Here is a 21,082-nt window from a genome sequence, read left to right on the forward strand (position 1 = left end):
GGAGAGGAGAGGAGAGGAGAGGAGAGGAGAGGAGAGGAGAGGAGAGGAGAGGAGAGGAGAGGAGAGGAGAGGAGAGGAGCCACTCACGTGTGGCGCCGTGAGGAGCGGCGAGGAGGAGATGGCGGCGGAGGAGGAGGCGGAGGAGGCGCGCCCCCCCGCCCTCTGATGCTGCTGCTGCTGCTGGGGGGAGGAGGGGGGCAGCAGGAGGTGGGGCGAGGTGGGGGTGTGGAGGAGGTGGGGCGAGGAGGGGGGCAGCGAGCCGTCGCTGTCGCTGCCGTGGCTGCTGCTGGGCGGCGTGGGGGGCAGCTGGAGGCCGTCGTCTGGAAGGGGGGGGGGGGGGGACAACGGTCAATCGATAGCTCATTGATTTGATCGGAATCGGCTTCATTGTCACGTCACAGTTTCACAGGTTCTAAAAATGTCTTCTACATCCTGACAGTTTTCTGAAAAAGCTATGTTTCTATGTCTTGCTTGTAGATTTGCTATTTTTCAATAGCTAAAGCATAACATAATGCTAACACCAAAAGGGGTTCCCGCCCAAAATCGGTTAATGATAATGCAAACGTCATCATTCAAAACACAGAATTACAGAATCATGATTTGAGAAAAACAAAACTGGAAAAAAAGGACCCCCCCACCCCCCACCCCAACCCCAGAAAGGTAAACTACACAGCTTTCATTACTCTGCATTGTCCATAACAAAACCCCATGTTTCTATGCCAAACGTTATCATGTCAAGGACCCCCAAACATATATGAAATTGGCCGCCTCATAGACTTGGCTATTACGCTCTAAAAAAAACATAAAAAATCCATATACTTGGCTGCCACATGACGTCGTTTCGGAAAGCCATGCATTGGAAGGGCTAGCGTGGCAGCGCCCCTAAAAAAAAATGTTTCGATGAATCAGAAAAAAGTAATCGATAGATAATAATCACTGAGAAAAGAATAGATATAGTTGCAGCCCTGGTTTGTTTCGATTTAGCCATATAGATCGATATGTTCACACCGGAGTGACAACATAGATAAATCACACATGGCTTCTGACGCAGCTCAGGAACAGACGCAGAGGCGTTCAGCCCCGTTACAAGAGCCAGGAGAGACATCATAATCTAACATCGGTGTGTGTGTGTGTGCGCGCGTGTGTGTGTGTGTGTGTGTGTGTGTATGTGTGTGTGTGTGTGTGTGTGTGTGTGTGTGTGTGTGTGTGTGTGTGTGTGTGTGTGTGTGTGTGTGTGTGTGTGTGTATGATGTCTGCGTATAACCGTGTGTGACGACTAACAAGAGTGAGTCACAGTGACGCAGGTGGAGCATTTTGGAATCTCTGACCAACTGACAGTAACACACTCATCACTCGCTTTCTCTCTCTCACACACACACGCACGCACGCACGCACGCACACGCACGCACGCACGCACGCACGCAAGCACACGCAACACACACACGCACTCACGCACGCACACACAAACAAATTGCTGAAATGGTGTGGTGTGTCAGTGCGTGCGTGCGTGTGTATGATTGTGCTTGTGAATGAAAATATATTTATGCATGTTTGCGTGCATTGCAAGTGGCTGCATGCGTACATGCGTGCTTGATCTACCGTACATGTGTATTTGGTGTGTGCATTTGCTGATGGGATGTGATGCGTGTGCGCGCGTGTGTGTGTGTATGCGTGTGTATGCGTGTGTATGCGTGTGCATGTGTGTGTGTGTATGCGTGTGCTTTAGTACCATTAGGCAGGCTAAGGTACTGTCCCATCTCTCGGGGCTCGTCTTTGATGGCTACCGGCTTCATATCTTCGTGGTTACACTCCTAGACAAACAACACAAACGTGCCAGTACACAACGTTAGCGAAATAAGCAACACAATAAATGTTGGACGTGCTAGATAAGAGAAAGGAATGGAGGGGAACTATCTTCTTTGCGGAATAAACAATTTAGAATAGCTTCGTGTCATCCTCGTCTTGGCATATATACCAATGGTAAACATTGACGATGAAACTGTATTAGTGATACACTCGAGGTTCTGCGATATTGGTACTGGTGTGCTGCAGCTATACGACCATGGCACGCCAGTGCTACAGCACTGTGTTTTGTGCATTGCTGCTTGATTCAACAACACAGGCAAGAAGAATGCTAGTTAAAGGACCACTTCACCACTTTTCAACCTATCTTCATATAATAGGTCCTCACTAATAATCATGAAAAAATGGCGCAATCTTTTTTTACTCGGTCTGTGTCTCATAGGAGGGCTGTGGGCAGTTCAGAAACCGTCTTCCAGTGACATCATCGATGGGGAATACAAGCTAATAGAAACTGCAGGCTTTCTAGTCCTGAAAAGTTGCAATGCGAAAATGGAAGCCATCGTTCTCACGATAATGAAAATCTAAACATTTTTGTAAAAAAATCTTGTTTAAAAAAGAAATCTGCCTAATGATGATGTCACTGGAAGACGGTTTCTAAACTGCCCACAGCCCTCCTATGAGACACAGACTGAGTAGAAAAAAATCATGCCATTATTAGTGAGGACCTATTATATGAAGATAGGTTGAAAAGTGGTGAAGTGGTCCTTTAAGAGAATGAGCGAGAATTCACTGGGAAGCTGGAAAACTAAGAAACACAACGCACATTCTGCAAAATCTGAATTCATGAATAGGCTAGAAGATATGACCGTGAGCTAAGCTTAGGAAAGAATTACTATGGCGAAGAACAAGTTATGACAGCTTGAGGAATCTATGGTTTTGTAGATGTGGGCAGACAAAGACTAACTTACAGCTCTCTGCCAGAGCAAAGACAATCATTCTGACTATTGTGGTGGAATACTCATGGGGTGATTCATTTGGCCCGAGTTGATTGCTCCTTTGGAAGACACGGCTGACAATGTGTGGAGCCGAGATAGACTTTTAGAAACTAGCACTTAACCCATTTAGGCCTGACGTCGAAATAAAAAAAAACTTTCGCTCTGAAAGAATATATATACTGTACATCAGCATTTCCAAGCTGATGTGTTTTTAAAACTTGTTATATGCACTGTTTTATTGGTTTTATTCTTATAATTGTTTTTTTTTCTTCTAATAAAGTCTTTTTTCTTGTTCCCCCCCTGGCCCCAACACATGTAAAGCGTCTTTGAGTGTCATGAAAAGCGCTATATAAATCCCAGATATTATTATTATTATTATTATATTCAAAGATTTGTGCCACATTTTCACGATTTTTCAAAAATAGCAGATCTACAAGCTCATAGCGCGCCACTCGGTGGCGCGCTATGAGCTTGTAGATCTGCTATTTTTCCAATAGCTAAATTATAACATAATGTTTAAAACACCAAAAGGGGTTCCCGCCCAAAATGGCTTAAGGCTGAGCAAGCGAGGCTGGAGAGCCTGGCTGGTACACTGTGGACTCTTTGGGTTTGTACGTCGGTTTGTATGTCCATTGTCAGTTTACTCAGGTTTTTCATGGTCAGTACAAAGCGCATGCAGGCCATGAAGGAAACTCACGGAGCTCTCTCGTGCATGCAGCTGTTGTCAGTCCGCTGGAAGGGCCGTACTTCAATTCAGTCTCCGAAAATGCTGAGTCGGCCCATTCAAGCCCAGCTAGGGTCAACAACCACCTTTCTGGACTATGCTCGGTGGTACTACGGTCATTGGAATGAGCCGTTTCCCATTAGCCTATGACGTTTATTTAGCCCCCAATTTGACCTGAGATCAGATTCTAAAAATGTCTTCTATATCCTGACAGTTTTCTGAAAAAGCTGTTTCTATGTCAGTCGTTCTTCGATTTTTCAAAAATAGCAGACCTACAAGCTCGTAGCGCGGCACTCGGTGCCGTGCTATGAGCTTGTAGATCTGCTATTTTTCAATAGCTAAAGCATAACATAATGCTAACACCAAAAGGGGTTCTCGCCCCGAGAATGGGTTAATAGCCATGTTGTGGGCTTGGGAGATTCCATAGCAAAATGGGGACAACTTATTGGTTCTCTGAACTCACCGTGTGCAACATGACTCCTCCTCCTCCTCTGTGCATGGGGGCGGGGCTTAACACTAGCGGCGGCCCGTCCGGAGGGGGCGGGTCTAACCGCCGTCCGGCGTCCGGCTCCTCCTCCTTCACCAAGATGGACGACAGGTCCTGACTGAAACCCCACTCGAACTCTGACAGAGAGAGAAAGGTAGGGGGGACAGAAGAGTACTGAGATGTTACATTTATTTCATTACGGACGTTCACGTGATATTTACAAGCACTCTCTATCAGTATGCATCACAGAAATTAAAAGGCATTTGTAAAATAAAAATCGTGTGAAGTGAGAGACACTCTCTCATCATCATACATCATGTTCCGGGCAATCACTTTTGGCGTCCTCGCTTTTTTATCCTCGCATTCCGTGCTCAGCCAATCAAATCATCACTATGGGGTACACACAAACACACAAAGCTGGGCATAGGAGGGGCTAAAAAAAAAGACTAAAGCATTTTCTTATATTTTCTTATATATCTGTAGGAATAACTGTGATTCAGTTACGGCTGAGCTACACCAGGCTTTTCAGCTCGCGTTTACGCGTACACGCACAAACGCACTTATAGATCCAGTCCTATTTTAAGTGTGCATATGCGGGGCTCGTGTGTGCATGCAAACGCGCGCCGAAAAGCCATGGTGTTGCTCGGCGGAAGGGGTACTATATGATAGGAGCCAACCAATCATATCAACGTTCGAGGGGTTCTACCCGGAAGACTTTGTCGTCTCGTCGTGGCTTCGAAACGCCACTGAGCAACTTCCATTGAAGTGAATAGCGAGGGGGGCGGGGCTATCGCTCCTCAATCCGTTCTCTAGATTATATTATAGCTCTATGGTCGCAGCTTTAAGACTGTGATGATGATTGTTTATTTATTTTCGTGTCATGCACACCTTGTGCCCAACCCTCATGGGTTTATAAGACACCATTTCACAGTTGCAATTACAGCATGTTTTACATTACATCATTTATGCATTTACAGCATGTTTACATTACATAATTCATTATATTACACCTCAGATGTATACAGAGTACTCTGCCTTCTTTCCCAAGCTTGACAGATAAAATCTGCTACAACAAAAGTCCCTTTGGCAAAACACATCTCCATTTTTACATAGTCATTTAAATCTAGGAAATCCCCACATATAGAAGACATCTTATTAACCAGAATATCCCTTATGTCATCGTATTTAGAGCAGTAAAACAAAAAGTGAACTTCGTTTTCACTGTGCTTGTTGACTGCAGCCGTGCTGAACAACAGATGCTTGTGTGGAAAGTATTGATCATGACCCCAAGTTCTTGAACCCCCCCCCCCCCCCCCTCCCCACCAGGCCTGGTCTTTAACTCCATTAAAAAACAGGCTATTTTTGAAAGAATCTTTTAACTGCTGATTTAAAAAGCATTTTGTGGAATCAGCCCTCAGGTCTTATGTGAACTAAACTAAACTATAAAAAAAAAAAAAGATGTTAACATCTGGCACCGGTGTTCTCTGTGGTTCCTGCTGGACATTTAAGAGCACGAGGACAACAGTGCGAAACAGTTGGTGTGTCTGCGAGGCAGCGACCATAATTATAAGCATCGTCCACAAACAAAGGCATGGCGAGGGCTTTCAATACAATGCTGTGACCACGAGCAGAATGGAGACGGGATTTAAGTGCAGGTAGAGGAGAGGAGAGGGGAGAGGGAGAGGAGAGGAGGGGAGGGGAGGGGAGAGGAGAGGAGAGGAGAGGAGAGGAGAGGAGAGGAGAGGAGAGGAGAGGAGAGGAGAGGAGAGGAGAGGAGAGGAGAGGAGAGGAGAGGAGAGGAGAGGAGAGGAGAGGAGAGGAGAGGATTTTAGTGAGTCAGCATTTTTCCATTTTGGAATCGAAACATAAACACCAGGATAGCTAGCTACTTTGATCTCGAACACTAACACACGTGCGCAGACACACACACATGCGCACACATGCACGTGTGCATGCGCACACATGCGCGTGTGCACACACACACACACACACACACACACACACACACACACACACACACACACACACACACATCCCATGGTGAGAGGAGGAAAGGAGCGTAGTGGGGGAGCAAATGTATTACATGGTGGTGTGTGTGTGTGTGTGTGTGTGTGTGTGTGTGTGTGTGTGTGTGTGTGTGTGTGTGTGTGTGTGTGTGTGTGTGTGTGTGTGTGTGTGTGTTGTTAAACAGCTAATGTCACTTTTATCACCTCCTGGTACTCATATACTGTTTCCTAGCAACACTCTGCTTGTATATCGCTTTGAAGTTTACGGCTGTGCGCACGTGTGTATCCATTCTGTGTGTACTGTGTGCGTGCGTGCGTGCGTGCGTGCGTGCGTGCGTGCGTGCGTGCGTGCATGCGGATAGCTTGTCTTATTATCCTTCACCCCATTAAACTAATCCTCTTCAAAAAGGGGGGAAAATAATATCACCGTAAAAACGCCGTAGGAGACGAGAGGCTGCTCTCCCTATGAGCTCCATAGTCTGCACTTCAGTCAATATCTGTCAATGCTAGTTTCATCGCGGGGCTAATGTAGCGTGAGAAAGCAAGTTCAATGACGGATGAAACACAGAGCCAGCTGATGACAATGATGATGACGACGACGACTCCAGCCATCACTCCAGTGATGAGCCATCACTGCCCAAAGAAATCTGGTCTCATCTCAAATCCCACGGTTCTTCTGAACCCGCAGGGACCTTCCCTATAACTCCCTAAGGAGCCATATGGTGTTTCCCAAACGGTGTGCCGGGGGACAGGTTTACTGTATAGGTGCGTCATGTTCCTTGGGATTTTCAGAAAAAAATCTTCTAAATGGACTGAAAAACCTATGTTTCTATGTCAGTGGTTCTCAAACTATTTCATGTCAAGGACCCCCAGAATTATATGTATTTGGCCTCAGACCCCCGTCTGAAAATATGTTGTTCCAGGGATCTTTCAAAAATAGCAGATATACAAGCTCATAGCGCGCCACCGAGTGGCACGCTATGAGCTTGTATATCTGCTATTTTTCAATAGCTAAATTATAACATAATGTTTAAAACACCAAAAGGGGTTCCCGCCCCAAAATGGGTTATTATTGGAATACAGTAATAGATATTTTAACCTGAGGCCGATTCTACAAATGCATTCTAAACAATTGGTATAGTTCTCAAACATTTTCGTGTCAAGGACCCCCAAAATGATATGTAAATTGGCCTCTCTCTCTCTGTGTAATTAGCACTAGGCAACAGTGCAACACTATCTCTCTCTCTCTCTGTTTCTGGCACAACAGCACCACTTTTGCCCCTACTGGTACTCATAGTCACATAGTCACATAGGTTAACACATAGTCACATAGACATTGCTGTTCCTTGGAGTGGTTGCACCACTAAAAAAAAACCTTTTCACAAACTTTTTAAAATTATCCGATGAATACAGCTGTGCCTTGGGCGGAAAAATAAAAAATAAAAGTCCAAAAAGCACAGCTCTAAGCTACTCCCTGAGAGCTTTCTGCTCGTAAAAGCCATCCTGCTGTTGGCATAGCCCTCGTTAAGCCTCTTGTCCTCGTTAAGGATCAGGAGCTTGATTGGAGCCGCCACCCTTTCTGCTAACCAGCACTTGGTAATTGATCCCAGACGCTGCTGACCAACAGACGATGAATAGAAGACCCCAGAGAGTAAGTTACACCGTGGATGGGCACCGTGCACCGTTCTTATGAGCTCTCATCATCGTACATCATCACGACGTGAAATAGACACCGTGGCTTATTTGCTCAGATACTATGACTCCGTTCATTGTCAATGGGAATTTAATGTTCGTTTAAAAGACGAAGTTTGGACGGTAACTAAAAGCTGGATATAGAAAAATCAATTCATAGTAGAGTTTCCTCAGACCAATTATTTTATTTAGGCTACTTTGATCAACCTGAAAACATTCCCTATATGGATCGAAATGTCAAAAGCTTTACTAAATGAAGAAGTCTAAAGTCTAGCAATAGTTGTCTGTTGATGTTAATATGGTACGGCGCAGTATCGTAGGTCCAACATATTGTTAGGTACGCTATGGTATGGTAACGGACACTATGGTACAGCACGCTATGATATGGCACGCTATGGTGTGGTGTGGTGTGGTGTGGTGCGGTGTGGTGCGGTGTGGTGCGGTGTGGTGTGGTGTGGTGTGGTGTGGTGCGGTGTGGTGCGGTGTGGTGCGGTGCGGTGTGGTGTGGTGCGGTGCGGTGCGGTGCGGTGCGGTGTGGTGTGGTGTGGTGTGGTGTGGTGTGGTGCGGTGTGGTGCGGTGTGGTGCGGTGCGGTGTGGTGTGGTGCGGTGCGGTGCGGTGCGGTGTGGTGTGGTGTGGTGTGGTGTGGTGTGGTGTGGTGCGGTGTGGTGCGGTGTGGTATGGTATGTGCCTGATCTTATCTGACTGAAGCTGGGCAAGGTCTAACTACGGTCTGGAGCCAGGTTAATGGTATAGCACTTTATCCCATTTTGTTGTTCCAGGAACCCCTCAGAAGCAAAGATTTGAGTTAAAAAACGTTCTCTGAAAGAGAAAGAATATATTCAAAGATTTGTGCCACAGTTCATAGCACGGCACTCGGTGCCGCGCTATGAACAGCATAGCATGGTATGGTACAGCATAGCATGGTATGGTACAGCATAGTATGGCATGGTACAGCATAGCATGTAGAGACCAGCGGGTGGCGGATTTAGCCGCGGTTGCCGCGGGTGAACCGCAGTTTAGGGTGGATTAGGGTCAATTCAATTTATTATAAATTAATATTGGATAAACCGCGGGTGAAATAATGCGGGAAATAAATTAATGGCATCTATCTATATGCTTATTATAGCTTTTAAAACGCACACAATCTCAGCGTGCGTGCGTTAGTTGTAGTATTTTAATTTAATCATTTTCCATGATCTGGCACAAATTAGCCGCCTATGAAGTTGGGTCCTGTTGCACAACAACAACAACACAGTGGTCTCCTACAGGCAGCTACGCTAAAGTTGCTAACAGGCAGCTAGTGAGTCTGAGAGAAACTTAAAACTAAGTAAAACAGAAGGGAGGAATATACGTTCGGCGTGGGACTGGGAGTGATTAAGTTCTTTACCCTGCCGATGACCGCTGGATATGCTGTATGAAAATACGTCGCGAAAACGTGGACGGCGTGTTACCATGGAAATGGATATATACAACCACTACGTAACATTGGTGAACTGTCGAGAGAGTGGTGAGTGACATTGTTTGTACAAGTAGTATAAATAGCCGATCTACAAGCTCACAACGCGTCGCAGCGTCGCGTTGTGAGCTTGTAGATTGGCTATACTGTATACGCTGGGCGCTTCCCTGCACAGCGGATTGCGGGTGGTGCGGATTAATAAATTGGATTAATTAATAAATTGCGGTCGGATAACGGGCGGATTATAATTATGCACACGCGGATTCGGGTGACAAAAAAGCTCATCCGCTGTTCTCTAATAGCATGGTATGGTACAGCATAGCATGGTATGGTACAGCATAGCATGGTATGGTACAGCATAGCATGGTATGGTACAGCATAGCATGGTATGGTACAGCATAGTATGGTATGGTACAGCATAGCATGGTATGGTACAGCATAGTATGGCATGGTACAGCATAGTATGGTATGGTACAGCATAGTATGGCATGGTACAGCATAGCATGGCATGGTACAGCATAGCATGGTATGGTACAGCATAGTATGGCATGGTACAGCATAGCATGGTATGGTACAGCATAGTATGGTATGGTACAGCATAGTATGGCATGGTACAGCATAGCATGGCATGGTACAGCATAGCATGGTATGGTACAGCATAGTATGGCATGGTACAGCATAGCATGGTATGGTACAGCATAGCATGGTATGGTACAGCATAGTATGGGATGGCAAGTTAAGATGTGGTACAAAGGTTGGAGTCCACTACCACTGACTATACAACAATGTCTCCTCGTCTCTTTTAGGGACGCCATGCCACACAATACCACCGCCGAGACATTTGATCCCCCTCCACCTCCAGTCACGTCGCTGGCCAGTGGCCCAGTGGCTTCTGGCACTAATTCGAGGGAGCACGTTGGGTGGAGCGGGGGGGGGGGGGGGGGGGGGGGGGGGGCGGAGGTGGGAGGGAGGGAGGGTAGGGTACGGTAGGGGTCTGGGTTGACTGGCGCTTGCCCTCGTTAGTGGAGCAGAGACTGCAGGCTCGTTGTGCGTTTGATCCCAGTGGGACGGAGCTTCAGGAGACGACAGGAGGCCAGCAAGCGGTATTAACCCATTTTGGGCGGGAACCCCTTTTGGTGTTTTAAAGGGGCATTCCACTCATTTTCAACATTTTACTATGTCATTAATATATCTTAGAGCTGTTGTGTGGAAATAATAAAAAAAGTTCCCCCATTCTGTGTTTCCTAGAACTAGAGGTCTGAAAAGATTTGTTTCATAATTACAGTTCTAGGAAACACAAAATGGGGGGACTTTTGTATTATTTCCACACAACAGCTCTAAGGTATATTAATGACATAGTAAAATGTTGAAAATGGGTGGTTTTCCCCTTTAAGCATTATGTTATACTATCTACAAGCTCGTAGTGCACCACCGAGTGGCGCGCTACGAGCTTGTAGGTCTGCTATTTTTGAAAAATCGTGAAAATGTGGCACAAATCTTTGAATATATATTCTTTCAGAGCGAACGTTTTTAACTCAAATCTTTGCTTCTTGGGAGGGTCCCTGGAACAACATATTTTCAGGTGGCGGTCGGCGGTCAATTAAATATATTTTTGGGGGTCCTTGACATGAAAATGTTTGAGAACTACTGACATAGAAACATGGGTTTTTTCAGAAAACTGTCATGATTTAGAAGACATTTGTAGAATCTTTTCTCAGGTCAAAATGGGTTAAAAAACAGTAGCGCAAAGAAGCACACAGCGGTGGAAGCAGCAGTAAAACAGCTTGCTGCACTCTGATTGAATAACAGCACAGCCAAAAAAGGCAGAGAGAGAGAGAGAGAGAGAGAGAGAGAGAGAGAGAGAGAGGGGATAGAATCAGATATAGAGTATCCACTTTTATCATAAATCTAACTTGGTCTCACCTTACCGAGCATTACACAGAAGGTGTTTTCATACACGTATGTATATTTCTGGGCCTTCAGCAAAAAACGTTTTGCAAGCGACATCTCAACCCAGCAGATCCAGAGGCCCCCCGAACGAACCACCGCCACAATATGACGGCCCCCCCAGATCCCCCACCACCGCCAGCACGCAAACCAGCTACAGACCAGGCCTCTGAGACTCTTTTACAATACTTTTATAGACAACAATCCTGTCTACACAAGTACACAAGAACCCAAGTACAATATAACACACAGGTCCATCTTTGTATGAATCTGTCCATTTTCAGTTACAAACTTGCAGTCATTTGCTCCATTACATTAGATCTGCCTCGGTCTCTGCTTCCATTGGGTTATAGTTGGTGGTTGTATCTCCTTCCAGTTCAATGTTATCATTTTCATGGTATCAGTCAAAGTATCCTTGATCTGTGTCGTGCACCTCTTCAGGTATAGAATTCCCAGCAGGAATAACTCAGGAACAAAAGAAATAGCCTACTCAACCCTAAAAGAATTTCTAGTTATTTAACCCATTTTGACCTGACCTTTTTTAGAGATTCTAAAAATGTCTTCTACATCCTGACAGTTTTCTGAAAAAGTTATGTTTCTATGTCAGTCGTTCTTCGATTTTTCAAAAATAGCAGACCTACAAGATCGTAGCGCGCCACTCGGTGGCGCGCTATGAGCTTGTAGATCTGCTATTTTTCAATAGCTAAAGCATAACATAACACCAAAAGGGGTTCCCGCCAAAAATGGGTTAAAAAAAGAATCCTGAACCCTAGAAATGTTGGACAGTCCCAAAAAATATGTCAATCATTCCACAGCAACATGTCCATTTTCAACATCTAAAGCATCCCATCGGGTTAACATTTGTGGATAAATGAATTTTTTAATCCGACACGATTTGTAACAGGACTTTCTCAAAGGCTCAAAGCTACAGTCTTGATCTCGTAAGGACTTTTAGCCCCAGATATAAACCAACTGGACACGAGGATCTGATATATCTGATCTTCATTGAGGCCAATTTGAACATTCCTCGTCCTTTCATGCAGCCAGGATTAATTGCATATAGTCCTGTTTGACTGATTCCACGAATGAGATCAATCAGAAAATATTGCACCGCGTACGTGCTTAACTTCTTTTGTCTTTGAATACAGCAAGTCTACCAGTGAATCAGTCCACAAAAAAATCTCAGCATCATAGGTTAACCCATTTAGGCCTGATTTAAAAAATGTCTTCTAAATGGTGACTTTCTGAAAAACCTCATATTTCTGTATCAGTGGTGCTCAATATTTCATGTCAAGGACCCCAAACATGATATGTAATTGGCCACGACCCCCATCTGAAAATATGTTGTTCCAGGAACCTCTCAGAAGCAAAGATTTGAGTTAAAAACGTTCACTCTGAAAGAATATACATTCAAAGATTTGAGGCACATTTTCACGATTTTTCAAAAATAGCAGACCTACAAGCTTAGCATGCCACTCGGTGGCGCGCTACGAGCTTGTAGATCTGCTATTTTTCAATAGCTAAAGTAGCTAAAAACATAAGGGGTTCCCCCGTCCAGAATGGGTTAATACTGTGCATTAACGCCGCACTTAGTACGACTCAAACTGATCAAAAAACTAATTTCTGCAAGTTTTCCATGCAGTAAACATGAGTAAAAATGAGAGCAGCATGTATACAGTATATATAAATTATATAGGAAGGAATTGAAACCTCCCTAGGGAGGTCCTCGACGCATGTCCCACTGGGAGGAGACCCCGGAGGGCAGACCAAGGCGCAGTTGGAGGAAACACATCGACTCACTGGCCTTGGAACGTCTCGGGATCCCCCCAGGAGGAAGTCACTAATGTTGCTCTGGAGAGGGAAGTCTGGAGCACTCTGGTGGAGCTGTTGCCCCCGCGACCCGACTACGGATAAGCGGTTGAAGATGGATGCATATGGATGGATGGATGGAATTGTTGCGGTTATGTTAACAGTGCAGTAAAGGCTGTTAGACCAAGTTCTCAACCATTATTACCGAGAGCGCCCACGCTACCCTCAAATTCCCTTTAGCGCCACTTTAAATGGAGAACGCAAGAAATGGGATTGCACAACCTACGCGTATAATTTATTTGAGCAGCTTTTTCAAGAGGTTATTCCTTTATGCAAATGTTACCATAAACACCAGCCTATACTGTATATTTACTCACTGTGGTTCCTTGACAGAATACATAAGAGACACCATGTGTAAATAAATTCATTATCGTTATCATTATATTCTCTCCAGTGCTCATTATATCAATGGCTAAATGACCACAGGCTCTGCTCCAATCAACCACTTAAACCCTTTGTAAACAGGGGTACCGCAATGGGTCTGTACTCGGCCCGCTCCTTCCCCCCCCCCACTACACCAAATCTCTTCACCGAAATCGCCTATTGTTATCAAAAATAGAGTTCCGGGGTTCATGTGGTCAAAAGGCAAAGTCATTGGGCCCCTTACTAGTTTCATCCTCTGTCATTATAGATGTCTTTCTAGCTCCTATTTCGATCTGTCTACAGAATTAGAGAAAGTTGTTTAGAAATACTCATACTGATTACATTGCAGAATTTATTTATCCCATTTTGGGCGGGAACCCTTTTGGTGTTAGCATCATGTTATGCTTTAGCTATTGAAAAATAGCAGATCTACAAGCTCATAGCGCGCCACCGAGTGGCGCGCTACGAACTTGTAGGTCTGCTATTTTTGAAAAATCGAAGAACCACTGACATAGAAACATAGCTTTTTCAGAAAACTGTCAGGATTTAGAAGACATTTTTAGAATCTGATCTCAGGTCAGAATGGGTTATTGGACCAGGCCATTCTAAACACCAACCAGATTGCTTACGGTACCTAGAGTTAACCCATGTTGGACGGGAGCGCATCGGTGTCGCTTTAGCTTTCAACCACTTTCAACCACTTTTAACCACTTTCAACCATCATTTTAAACTTTAGCTATTTCTTTTTAAAACCCCATTTTGACCTGAGATCAGATTCTAAAAATGTCTTCTACATCCTGACAGTTTTATGAAAAAGCTATGTTTCTATGTCAGTCGTTCTTTGATTTTTCAAAAATAGCAGACCTACAAGCTCGTAGCGCGCCACTCGGTGGCGCTCTATGAGCTTGTAGATCTGCTATTTTTCAATAGCTAAAGCATAAGATAATGCTGACACCAAAAGGGGTTCCCGTCCCAAAATGGGTTAAATGTTGAAAATGTGTGGAAATCTTTGAATATATATTCACGCTTTTAACTCTTAAATCTTTGCTTCTGGAGGAGGGGGGTCTCTGGAACAACATATTTTGAAATGGAGGGCCTCGGGCCAAATATAATACTTTGAGAAGCATTAGAACTGTCATGATTCTTTAGAAGATATTTGTAGAATCAGTTCTCAGGTATAAATGGGTTAACAAATGGTCTCCTGTAACAACAGATGCTGCTATTGTACTTGACTCCTGCACTACCTTTGACTGCTGCCTCTGAAAAACTACACCGACCTTTTAAGAAATCTCTGAATTAGGGACACTATTCTAAGTTGGTTGATCGAATGGATCTTTTGTTCATTTATTTTTCTTTTCATTTCTTCATATTTGCTTCTGTGGAGTGCTCCAAGGTCCAATGGCTAAATTTAATTTGATTAGATCTTTTTTTTTTTACACAGTTGTACAGATATTAAATATTGTATTTCTCCTCACCTTTGTCAACTTTATTGACGGCCATGTCTATTTATATACAATATATGTAGTTGTTATTTTTGGCACACACCGAGAGCGGCTTCTAAAATCGTTTTAAAATCTGTTGGCAACATCAACATCAACGGAGTGAAAGAAATTTGGCAGTCGTCTGTTGGTCTTGAGAATGCGGCGTTCTTTCGTTTCCTACTCAGAGAAAGGTATTTGCGACATTTGATTCACCTCACTGTTGACTACTGTAAGCTCTCTGCGAACTGTACGGCTCTTTGTCATCTCCCAATTTAGGCATTTAAGCAGATGCTCTTACCTGGAGCAACTTGCAGAGTCGGCCAACCAACAGTGGCAGAGGAATGAGAGCGCTAAGAAAATAAGTACACTCAGTGGTGTAAAGTAACTAAGTACATTTACTCAAGTACAGTACTTGAGTTTTGAGGCATTTTTACTTTACTGTAGAGTATTTCCAGTTTTCGGTACTTTTACTTCATATTCCGCTACATCTCAAGAGGCAAATATTGTACTTTTACTCACACTACGATTATGTGAAAATGTATGTTACTAGTTACTTAGTTACTTTGTAGATTTTGATTATTATTATTATTATTAACTTAACCCATTTTGGGCGGGAACCCCTTTTGGTGTTTTAAACATTATGTTATAATTTAGCTATTGAAAAATAGCAGATCTACAAGCTCATAGCGCGCCACTCGGTGGCTTGTAGGTCTGCTATTTTTTTTAAATCGTGAAAATATTTATTTCAGAAAACTGGAGGATTTAGAAGATTTTTTTTTAATGTTGAGGTCAGGTCAAAATGGGTTAACTTAACATACATTAGCCACCATTAACATATATTTGAATAAATCTACAAACTCACAATGCGATCTTGTAAGATCGGCTATTTAAAAAGAAATTAGACATTTGGGACATTTGAAAACTTGCCATGGGACCTTCATGGTACCTTCATTTAAAAGTGACTGGGATAGCAAAGTAGAGACAACCCCCAGAATAAATTGTATACTTAGCCATCTGTCTAACACCCATAAAGGCCATATACACATACCCAGCAGGCATCTCTCTATCTAGTCTAAATATTATTGGTCATAATGGGGGCAGGTGCACAACTGAGTATAGCAGAAGGAAGAAGCGAGCAGCGGCGGCAGGGCATTAGCTTTGTGTTACCCTGAGCTGAACCTGCGCCGAGCCAAAGAAACACACACTGGATACCGTTCAACACCAAATATGTTGGAGAGCAGTTCAATATTTATAATGTGCCTGTGCCTGTGCCTGTGCGTGCGTGCGTGCGTGCGTGCGTGCGTGCGTGCGTGCGTGCGTGCATGCGTGCGTTAAGAGCATGTGTGCACTGTGGAATGATGTAAATGTTCCATATGTGTGCCTGGGTTGACAGCAGTCAGTGATGTAACGGTTTTAAAGGGAGCCTAAGCGAGAGAGAGAGAGAGAGAGAGAGAGAGAGAGAGAGAGAGAGAGAGAGAGAGAGAGGGAGAGAGAGTCTGGGTTTTCCTCTGGCTCCAGCTTTAGTCCCAGAATCAGTGCAATGTCTGCCCCAAAACCACATGCTTGTCAGAGCATGTGTGTGTGTGTGTGTGTGTGTGTGTGTGTGTGTGTGTGTGTGTGTGTGTGTGTGTGTGTGTGTGTGTGTGTGTGTGTGTGTGTGTGTGTGTTGGCAGGGAGCCTGTCTTTCCCAGGCAGTGGGTCAGGCAGGCAGACAGAGAGTGTGTTTGGGTAGGCAGGGCTTAGCTGGAGAAAAACTCTCCTTCCTGGTGCTCATGCAGAGAGCTTGGATCCCAGGGACATGCGGGGAAGGACAACCGTCAGACAGATATGGTGAGACACCACAAAGGGGGACAAAGACGACGCGCACGGACAGGGGGAAAGGGAGACGGGGGAGCGGTAGGACGATATGTCCCCCCAACGGGAGAAATGGATGATTCGTCTTTCCCCCCTCCTCCCCTCCGGGCTTAAAGCAATATCTTCGTCTGCACCAAAGCTCTGCTTGTATAGCTCTGAGGAGGAGTTATGACTTTTAGACAGACAGAAAGACTGCCTGGCAATATAAGACATAAGAGAGTGAAAGGGACGGATCACGGTTTAAAGCAATATCTTCGTCTGCACCAAGCTCTGCTTGTATAGCTCTGAGGAGGAGTTATGACTTTTAGACAGACGGAAAGACTGCCTGGCAATATAAGACAGAGAGTGAAAGGGACGGATCACGGTTTAACCACATGAACCCGAGTGGTCCGTGTGTCACAATAGACAGACATTGAGGCAAAATTTAAAATGGCAGATCTGCATCTGTATATATATATCTGTATAGCTAAAAAAAAAAAAGATATACAGGTATAATTATAGCTCGCCGATACAAATGTTGGTAGCATGTCGGTAACGGAGCTAGTCCAGGCAGGGACAAATCCTCAGAGAAACTATGATCTGTAGCTGCACCATTGGTTGTCGTTTCGTGGTTGGACAAAAATCCTCTCTCTACATCCACTACCAAATGCAACTGAAATGTTTTTCAGTTGCTTCGTATTGATATTCTGTGCATTCAATTCTTATTTTAAACTTGGTGTCAGTAAAAAGCAGCATCACAGGTACGGCATGGTGACTGGGCATATCATGTTAGTTTTTTCCAAAAATTATGATTTTGCAAATTCAACATAAACAAGGCGGAACCAGAGCGAAACAAGGCAGAAGGCTGACAAAGGGTGAAATCTTAGTGGGTGTTTGTCCTGATCAGTTATTAGTATATTGTAGGACTTTGAGCCAATGGAGAGATGGATGGATGGATGATAAACCTTCATTTCATTGTCAAAGTATTTGCATACTCTGTGCAGTGACAATAAATTGAATCTAATCTTAAAATCTAATCTAACCCATTTAGGCCTGACCTCAATTTTTTTTTTTAAATCTTCTAAATCCTTCTAAATCCTAAATCCTTATAACATAATGTTTAAAACACTAAAAGGGTTTCCCGCCCAAAATGGGCTAATCTAAATAAACAACAAAAGGCACTTTCATTCAGAGAGACATACCAGAGTCCTGGTCCATTTTGATTGACAAGGCAGGGCTCTGAGGGGCGGAGTCTTCGCTGAGAGAGTAGCTGTGGTCTTGCTGGACCTCTGGCAGATACAACACAAATCAATTAAGATTTTTGATGATTGATCAGGCACAGCCAAATAAATCTGTTCCAATTTAGTCAACGCCCTCATCCCATACCGTTCAATTTAAGAAACCTTTTGGGGACATGTTTCAACAACTAAATTAAACATATTTATTTGGTGATGCTTGGGACAAACTGTCTTTGATTAATGGCCAAAACTTGCACTAGGCCAGGTGGTCCGTGGACCACTGGTGGTCCGTGGAGGTATTGCATGTGGTTCCTGGACCATGCATTTAGTAATGTAGGATAAGTTGATTTTTATTTTATTTCCACTAGTTGAGAAAGCGTGAACTGAATGACAACGACAACTGACAAGTTGGAGGTCAAGAAATTCAACAGAAAAAGGGAGTTCGATTCTCAAGAGGAGGAAGAGCACCAGATTGCCTGGTTGAGTCATTATAATTAGGAAATTATTAGTAGTAAATAGAAAGTGTTACAAAAGCACTATAATCTTAGCTCATATCACCACCCACCCAACACAACAATGGTGCCCAGGTTGTCCCTCGTCCACAATCAGTTGAAAACCCCTGCACTAGGCCCATATGCATGGGTTTGGAACTGATGCTGCTCCTATTGGGTGATTTCAAAATCAGACCGTTTTTGGTTTAGACTAGTCATTGGTTAGACCAGTCATTAGTTCTACAACTACAACCTATCTCAAACCCTCACCCTAAACCTAACCCTCCCACGGGGCAGCACACCTAAACCTAACCTTAACCCATGTCTAACCAATGACTAGTCTAAACTAAGTATGCACCCCCACATGATGATTCCAACAGTGTCATGAAAGTGTGACTTGTTGTACCACGCTCATTTATTGCATGTATAGATAGACGCCTAAAGTGATCAATTTACATGTATAGATAGACGCCTAAAGTGATCAATTTGGTTGAAATGTTCAGGGTATGTTTTCAGGTACTTATGTAGACATAAGTCAAGTATGGTAACAGTGTTGTTTTTGGCAGCAAATTTTGTTTTTAGTCATAGTCTCTTGAATAGTTTTCATTTTGTTTTAGTCACCTGGAATGTTTTAGTGTTAGTCTAGTTTTAGTCGACTAAATATCACAAGATTTTAGTTGACTAAATCTACAGTTGATTTATTCTACTAAAATGTATTTTGGCGGGCCTTGATGCCGTCGTGATGACACTTGCTGAAAATAGCCGATCTACAAGCTCACAACGAGCTTGTAGATCGGCTATTTTCAGCATGCAACCAATTGTAAAATTACTTATACTGGATCTCTTGTCCACTAGTCCCTTCCTAACATTTTAGTCTAGTTTTTATTTGTTGACGAAATTGTCAGTATATTTAGTCTCAGTTTTAGTCATCATAGCTTAGTTTTTATTTAGTTTCCATTTAGTTTTCGTCGGTGGAAAAAGGTAGTCGAAAAAGGTAGTCGTCTGGTAACATTTGAAAGCAGTTCAAGTATATGTTTGTATTGCATAACGTTATGTAATTGTTTTACCGTACAGACTTTAGGATACTCCATGTTTGTCTTTATGTTGCGGTTTTATTATATCGGTAGTAAAAGGGAAAGTACCTGGGCTGCTGTCCAGGTCCATGTGTAGCGGCGAGGGTCTGTCTGCCAACAGGGGGCGCTCTAATATGTGATCTTCAAAGAAACTGCTGAATAATTCACTGCTAAAGTCATCCATCTGGTCAGCTGAGAAAGGCTGGAGGGAGGGATGGAGGGAGGGAGGGGGGAGAGAGAGCGGGGTTGGGGGGGTGAGGAGAGACAGGGAGAGAGATTAGCCATGAAGCATGGCATAACCCTTGACAAACATACCGTTCATGACATGATGTTGACATGATGAAGCTAATAAGTCGCAGCTCAATGTCAATCCATGGACACATATTGATACTAGGGATGCACGATATTGATTTTTTTTTAAAGCCGATACCGATAACTTCCCGCTTCTCAAGATTGATACTAATAGCCGATACGGTACGGCCGTAACGGTACATTTAACATAGCTTTGACCTACTGTAAAAGCAAATGTTTAATCAAAAGCCGCTGGGTGCTTTATCAGCAGACACAAAACAATCAGCAGATAAAACAAATCATTTAGCAGAAATGCAGTAATCTGATTTATCGGGATGATGTCGTAGGATAGGCATTTATAAGCTCTCAGCTTCAGCCTATTCCTTTTCATCACCTCCAGTTCCTTTTTGTTATGTAACCGTGTGTTAACAAATAAGCTGTTTTGTTACTGTGAAGATGATCAAATAAACTAAACTAAACTAAACTAAAAATGTCATAATTCCTGATATCGGGCAAATCATTATCGTGCATCCCTAAATAGCAGATCACGATCATGGTGTGACGTGTTGTCGTGAAGCAAAATTGTACTGCGGATCTGCTATTTTCGCTCACAGTCATTCATTGGTGAAAAAAACCATATTATGCACATTATGCAGATACAAGGTTTCTGTCCGACAGCGACAATAGTCAGGAGGAAGACTAAATACTGATTGTCTCACCAGTTAGTTCATGCATATATGTGACCAGATTTGACTGAGAGACTGCCATCCCGCACATTCCAGCTTTTTCAAAATGAGTTAATAGCACAGGCAGACTCTTCACATACTAGAGCATGTCTGAAATAAGTGTCAGAGCTGAAATCGAATGTAAATATGAAATAAATGCTTAAACATGTAGCTAGGTGTAATGTTCGAGACCACAGAAGTGAACCTTTCAAGCCTCTTTTCTCAACTCGCTGTTTCTCCGCAAGACATTACTCTATAAGCCACATCTCCAAAACTGGTGGGTCAAACTGAACAACCAATGTCAATTTGAAGCTATGATTCCCTGCTTTCATATGACATGAAAAACGAAAATTAAAAAAAATCCAATGGCAGTCTCTCAGTCAAATTTGGTCACATATATGCTTTATTAATTGACTGCAACAGGTGAAGGAGTCACATTTAGCCCGGCAACCATTTAGCAACCGGCGTTATCCTGAAGAAAACATGGGGGCCAACGTCAGTACGTCTCAAATTCACATCAAATATTTTCACTCTCACGTGTAAAATATCTCCGGGACTGTGTCAATGACTTCCACCTCCTGAACTCTTGCAAATCTCCCTCGCTCA

At 43.6% G+C, this 21,082-nt stretch overlaps 1 protein-coding gene across 1 annotated transcript in view; it reads right to left on the reverse strand.

Moving 5' to 3' along the window:
- creb3l1 (cAMP responsive element binding protein 3-like 1) overlaps positions 1–21,082 on the reverse strand; it is a 76,550-nt gene that overhangs the window by 31,124 nt on the left and 24,344 nt on the right. The window contains exons 2-6 of the mRNA XM_079495097.1: positions 19,530–19,662; positions 17,861–17,947; positions 3,986–4,146; positions 1,730–1,811; positions 88–320 (exon numbers count right to left, since the gene is read on the reverse strand). Coding sequence (XP_079351223.1) covers positions 88–320; positions 1,730–1,811; positions 3,986–4,146; positions 17,861–17,947; positions 19,530–19,662 — 696 coding nt within the window. The remainder of the gene's footprint in view (positions 1–87; positions 321–1,729; positions 1,812–3,985; positions 4,147–17,860; positions 17,948–19,529; positions 19,663–21,082) is intronic.

Source organism: Electrona antarctica, assembly GCF_951216825.1.
Source record: "Electrona antarctica genome assembly, chromosome: 24".
NCBI classification, from domain to species: domain Eukaryota; kingdom Metazoa; phylum Chordata; class Actinopteri; order Myctophiformes; family Myctophidae; genus Electrona; species Electrona antarctica.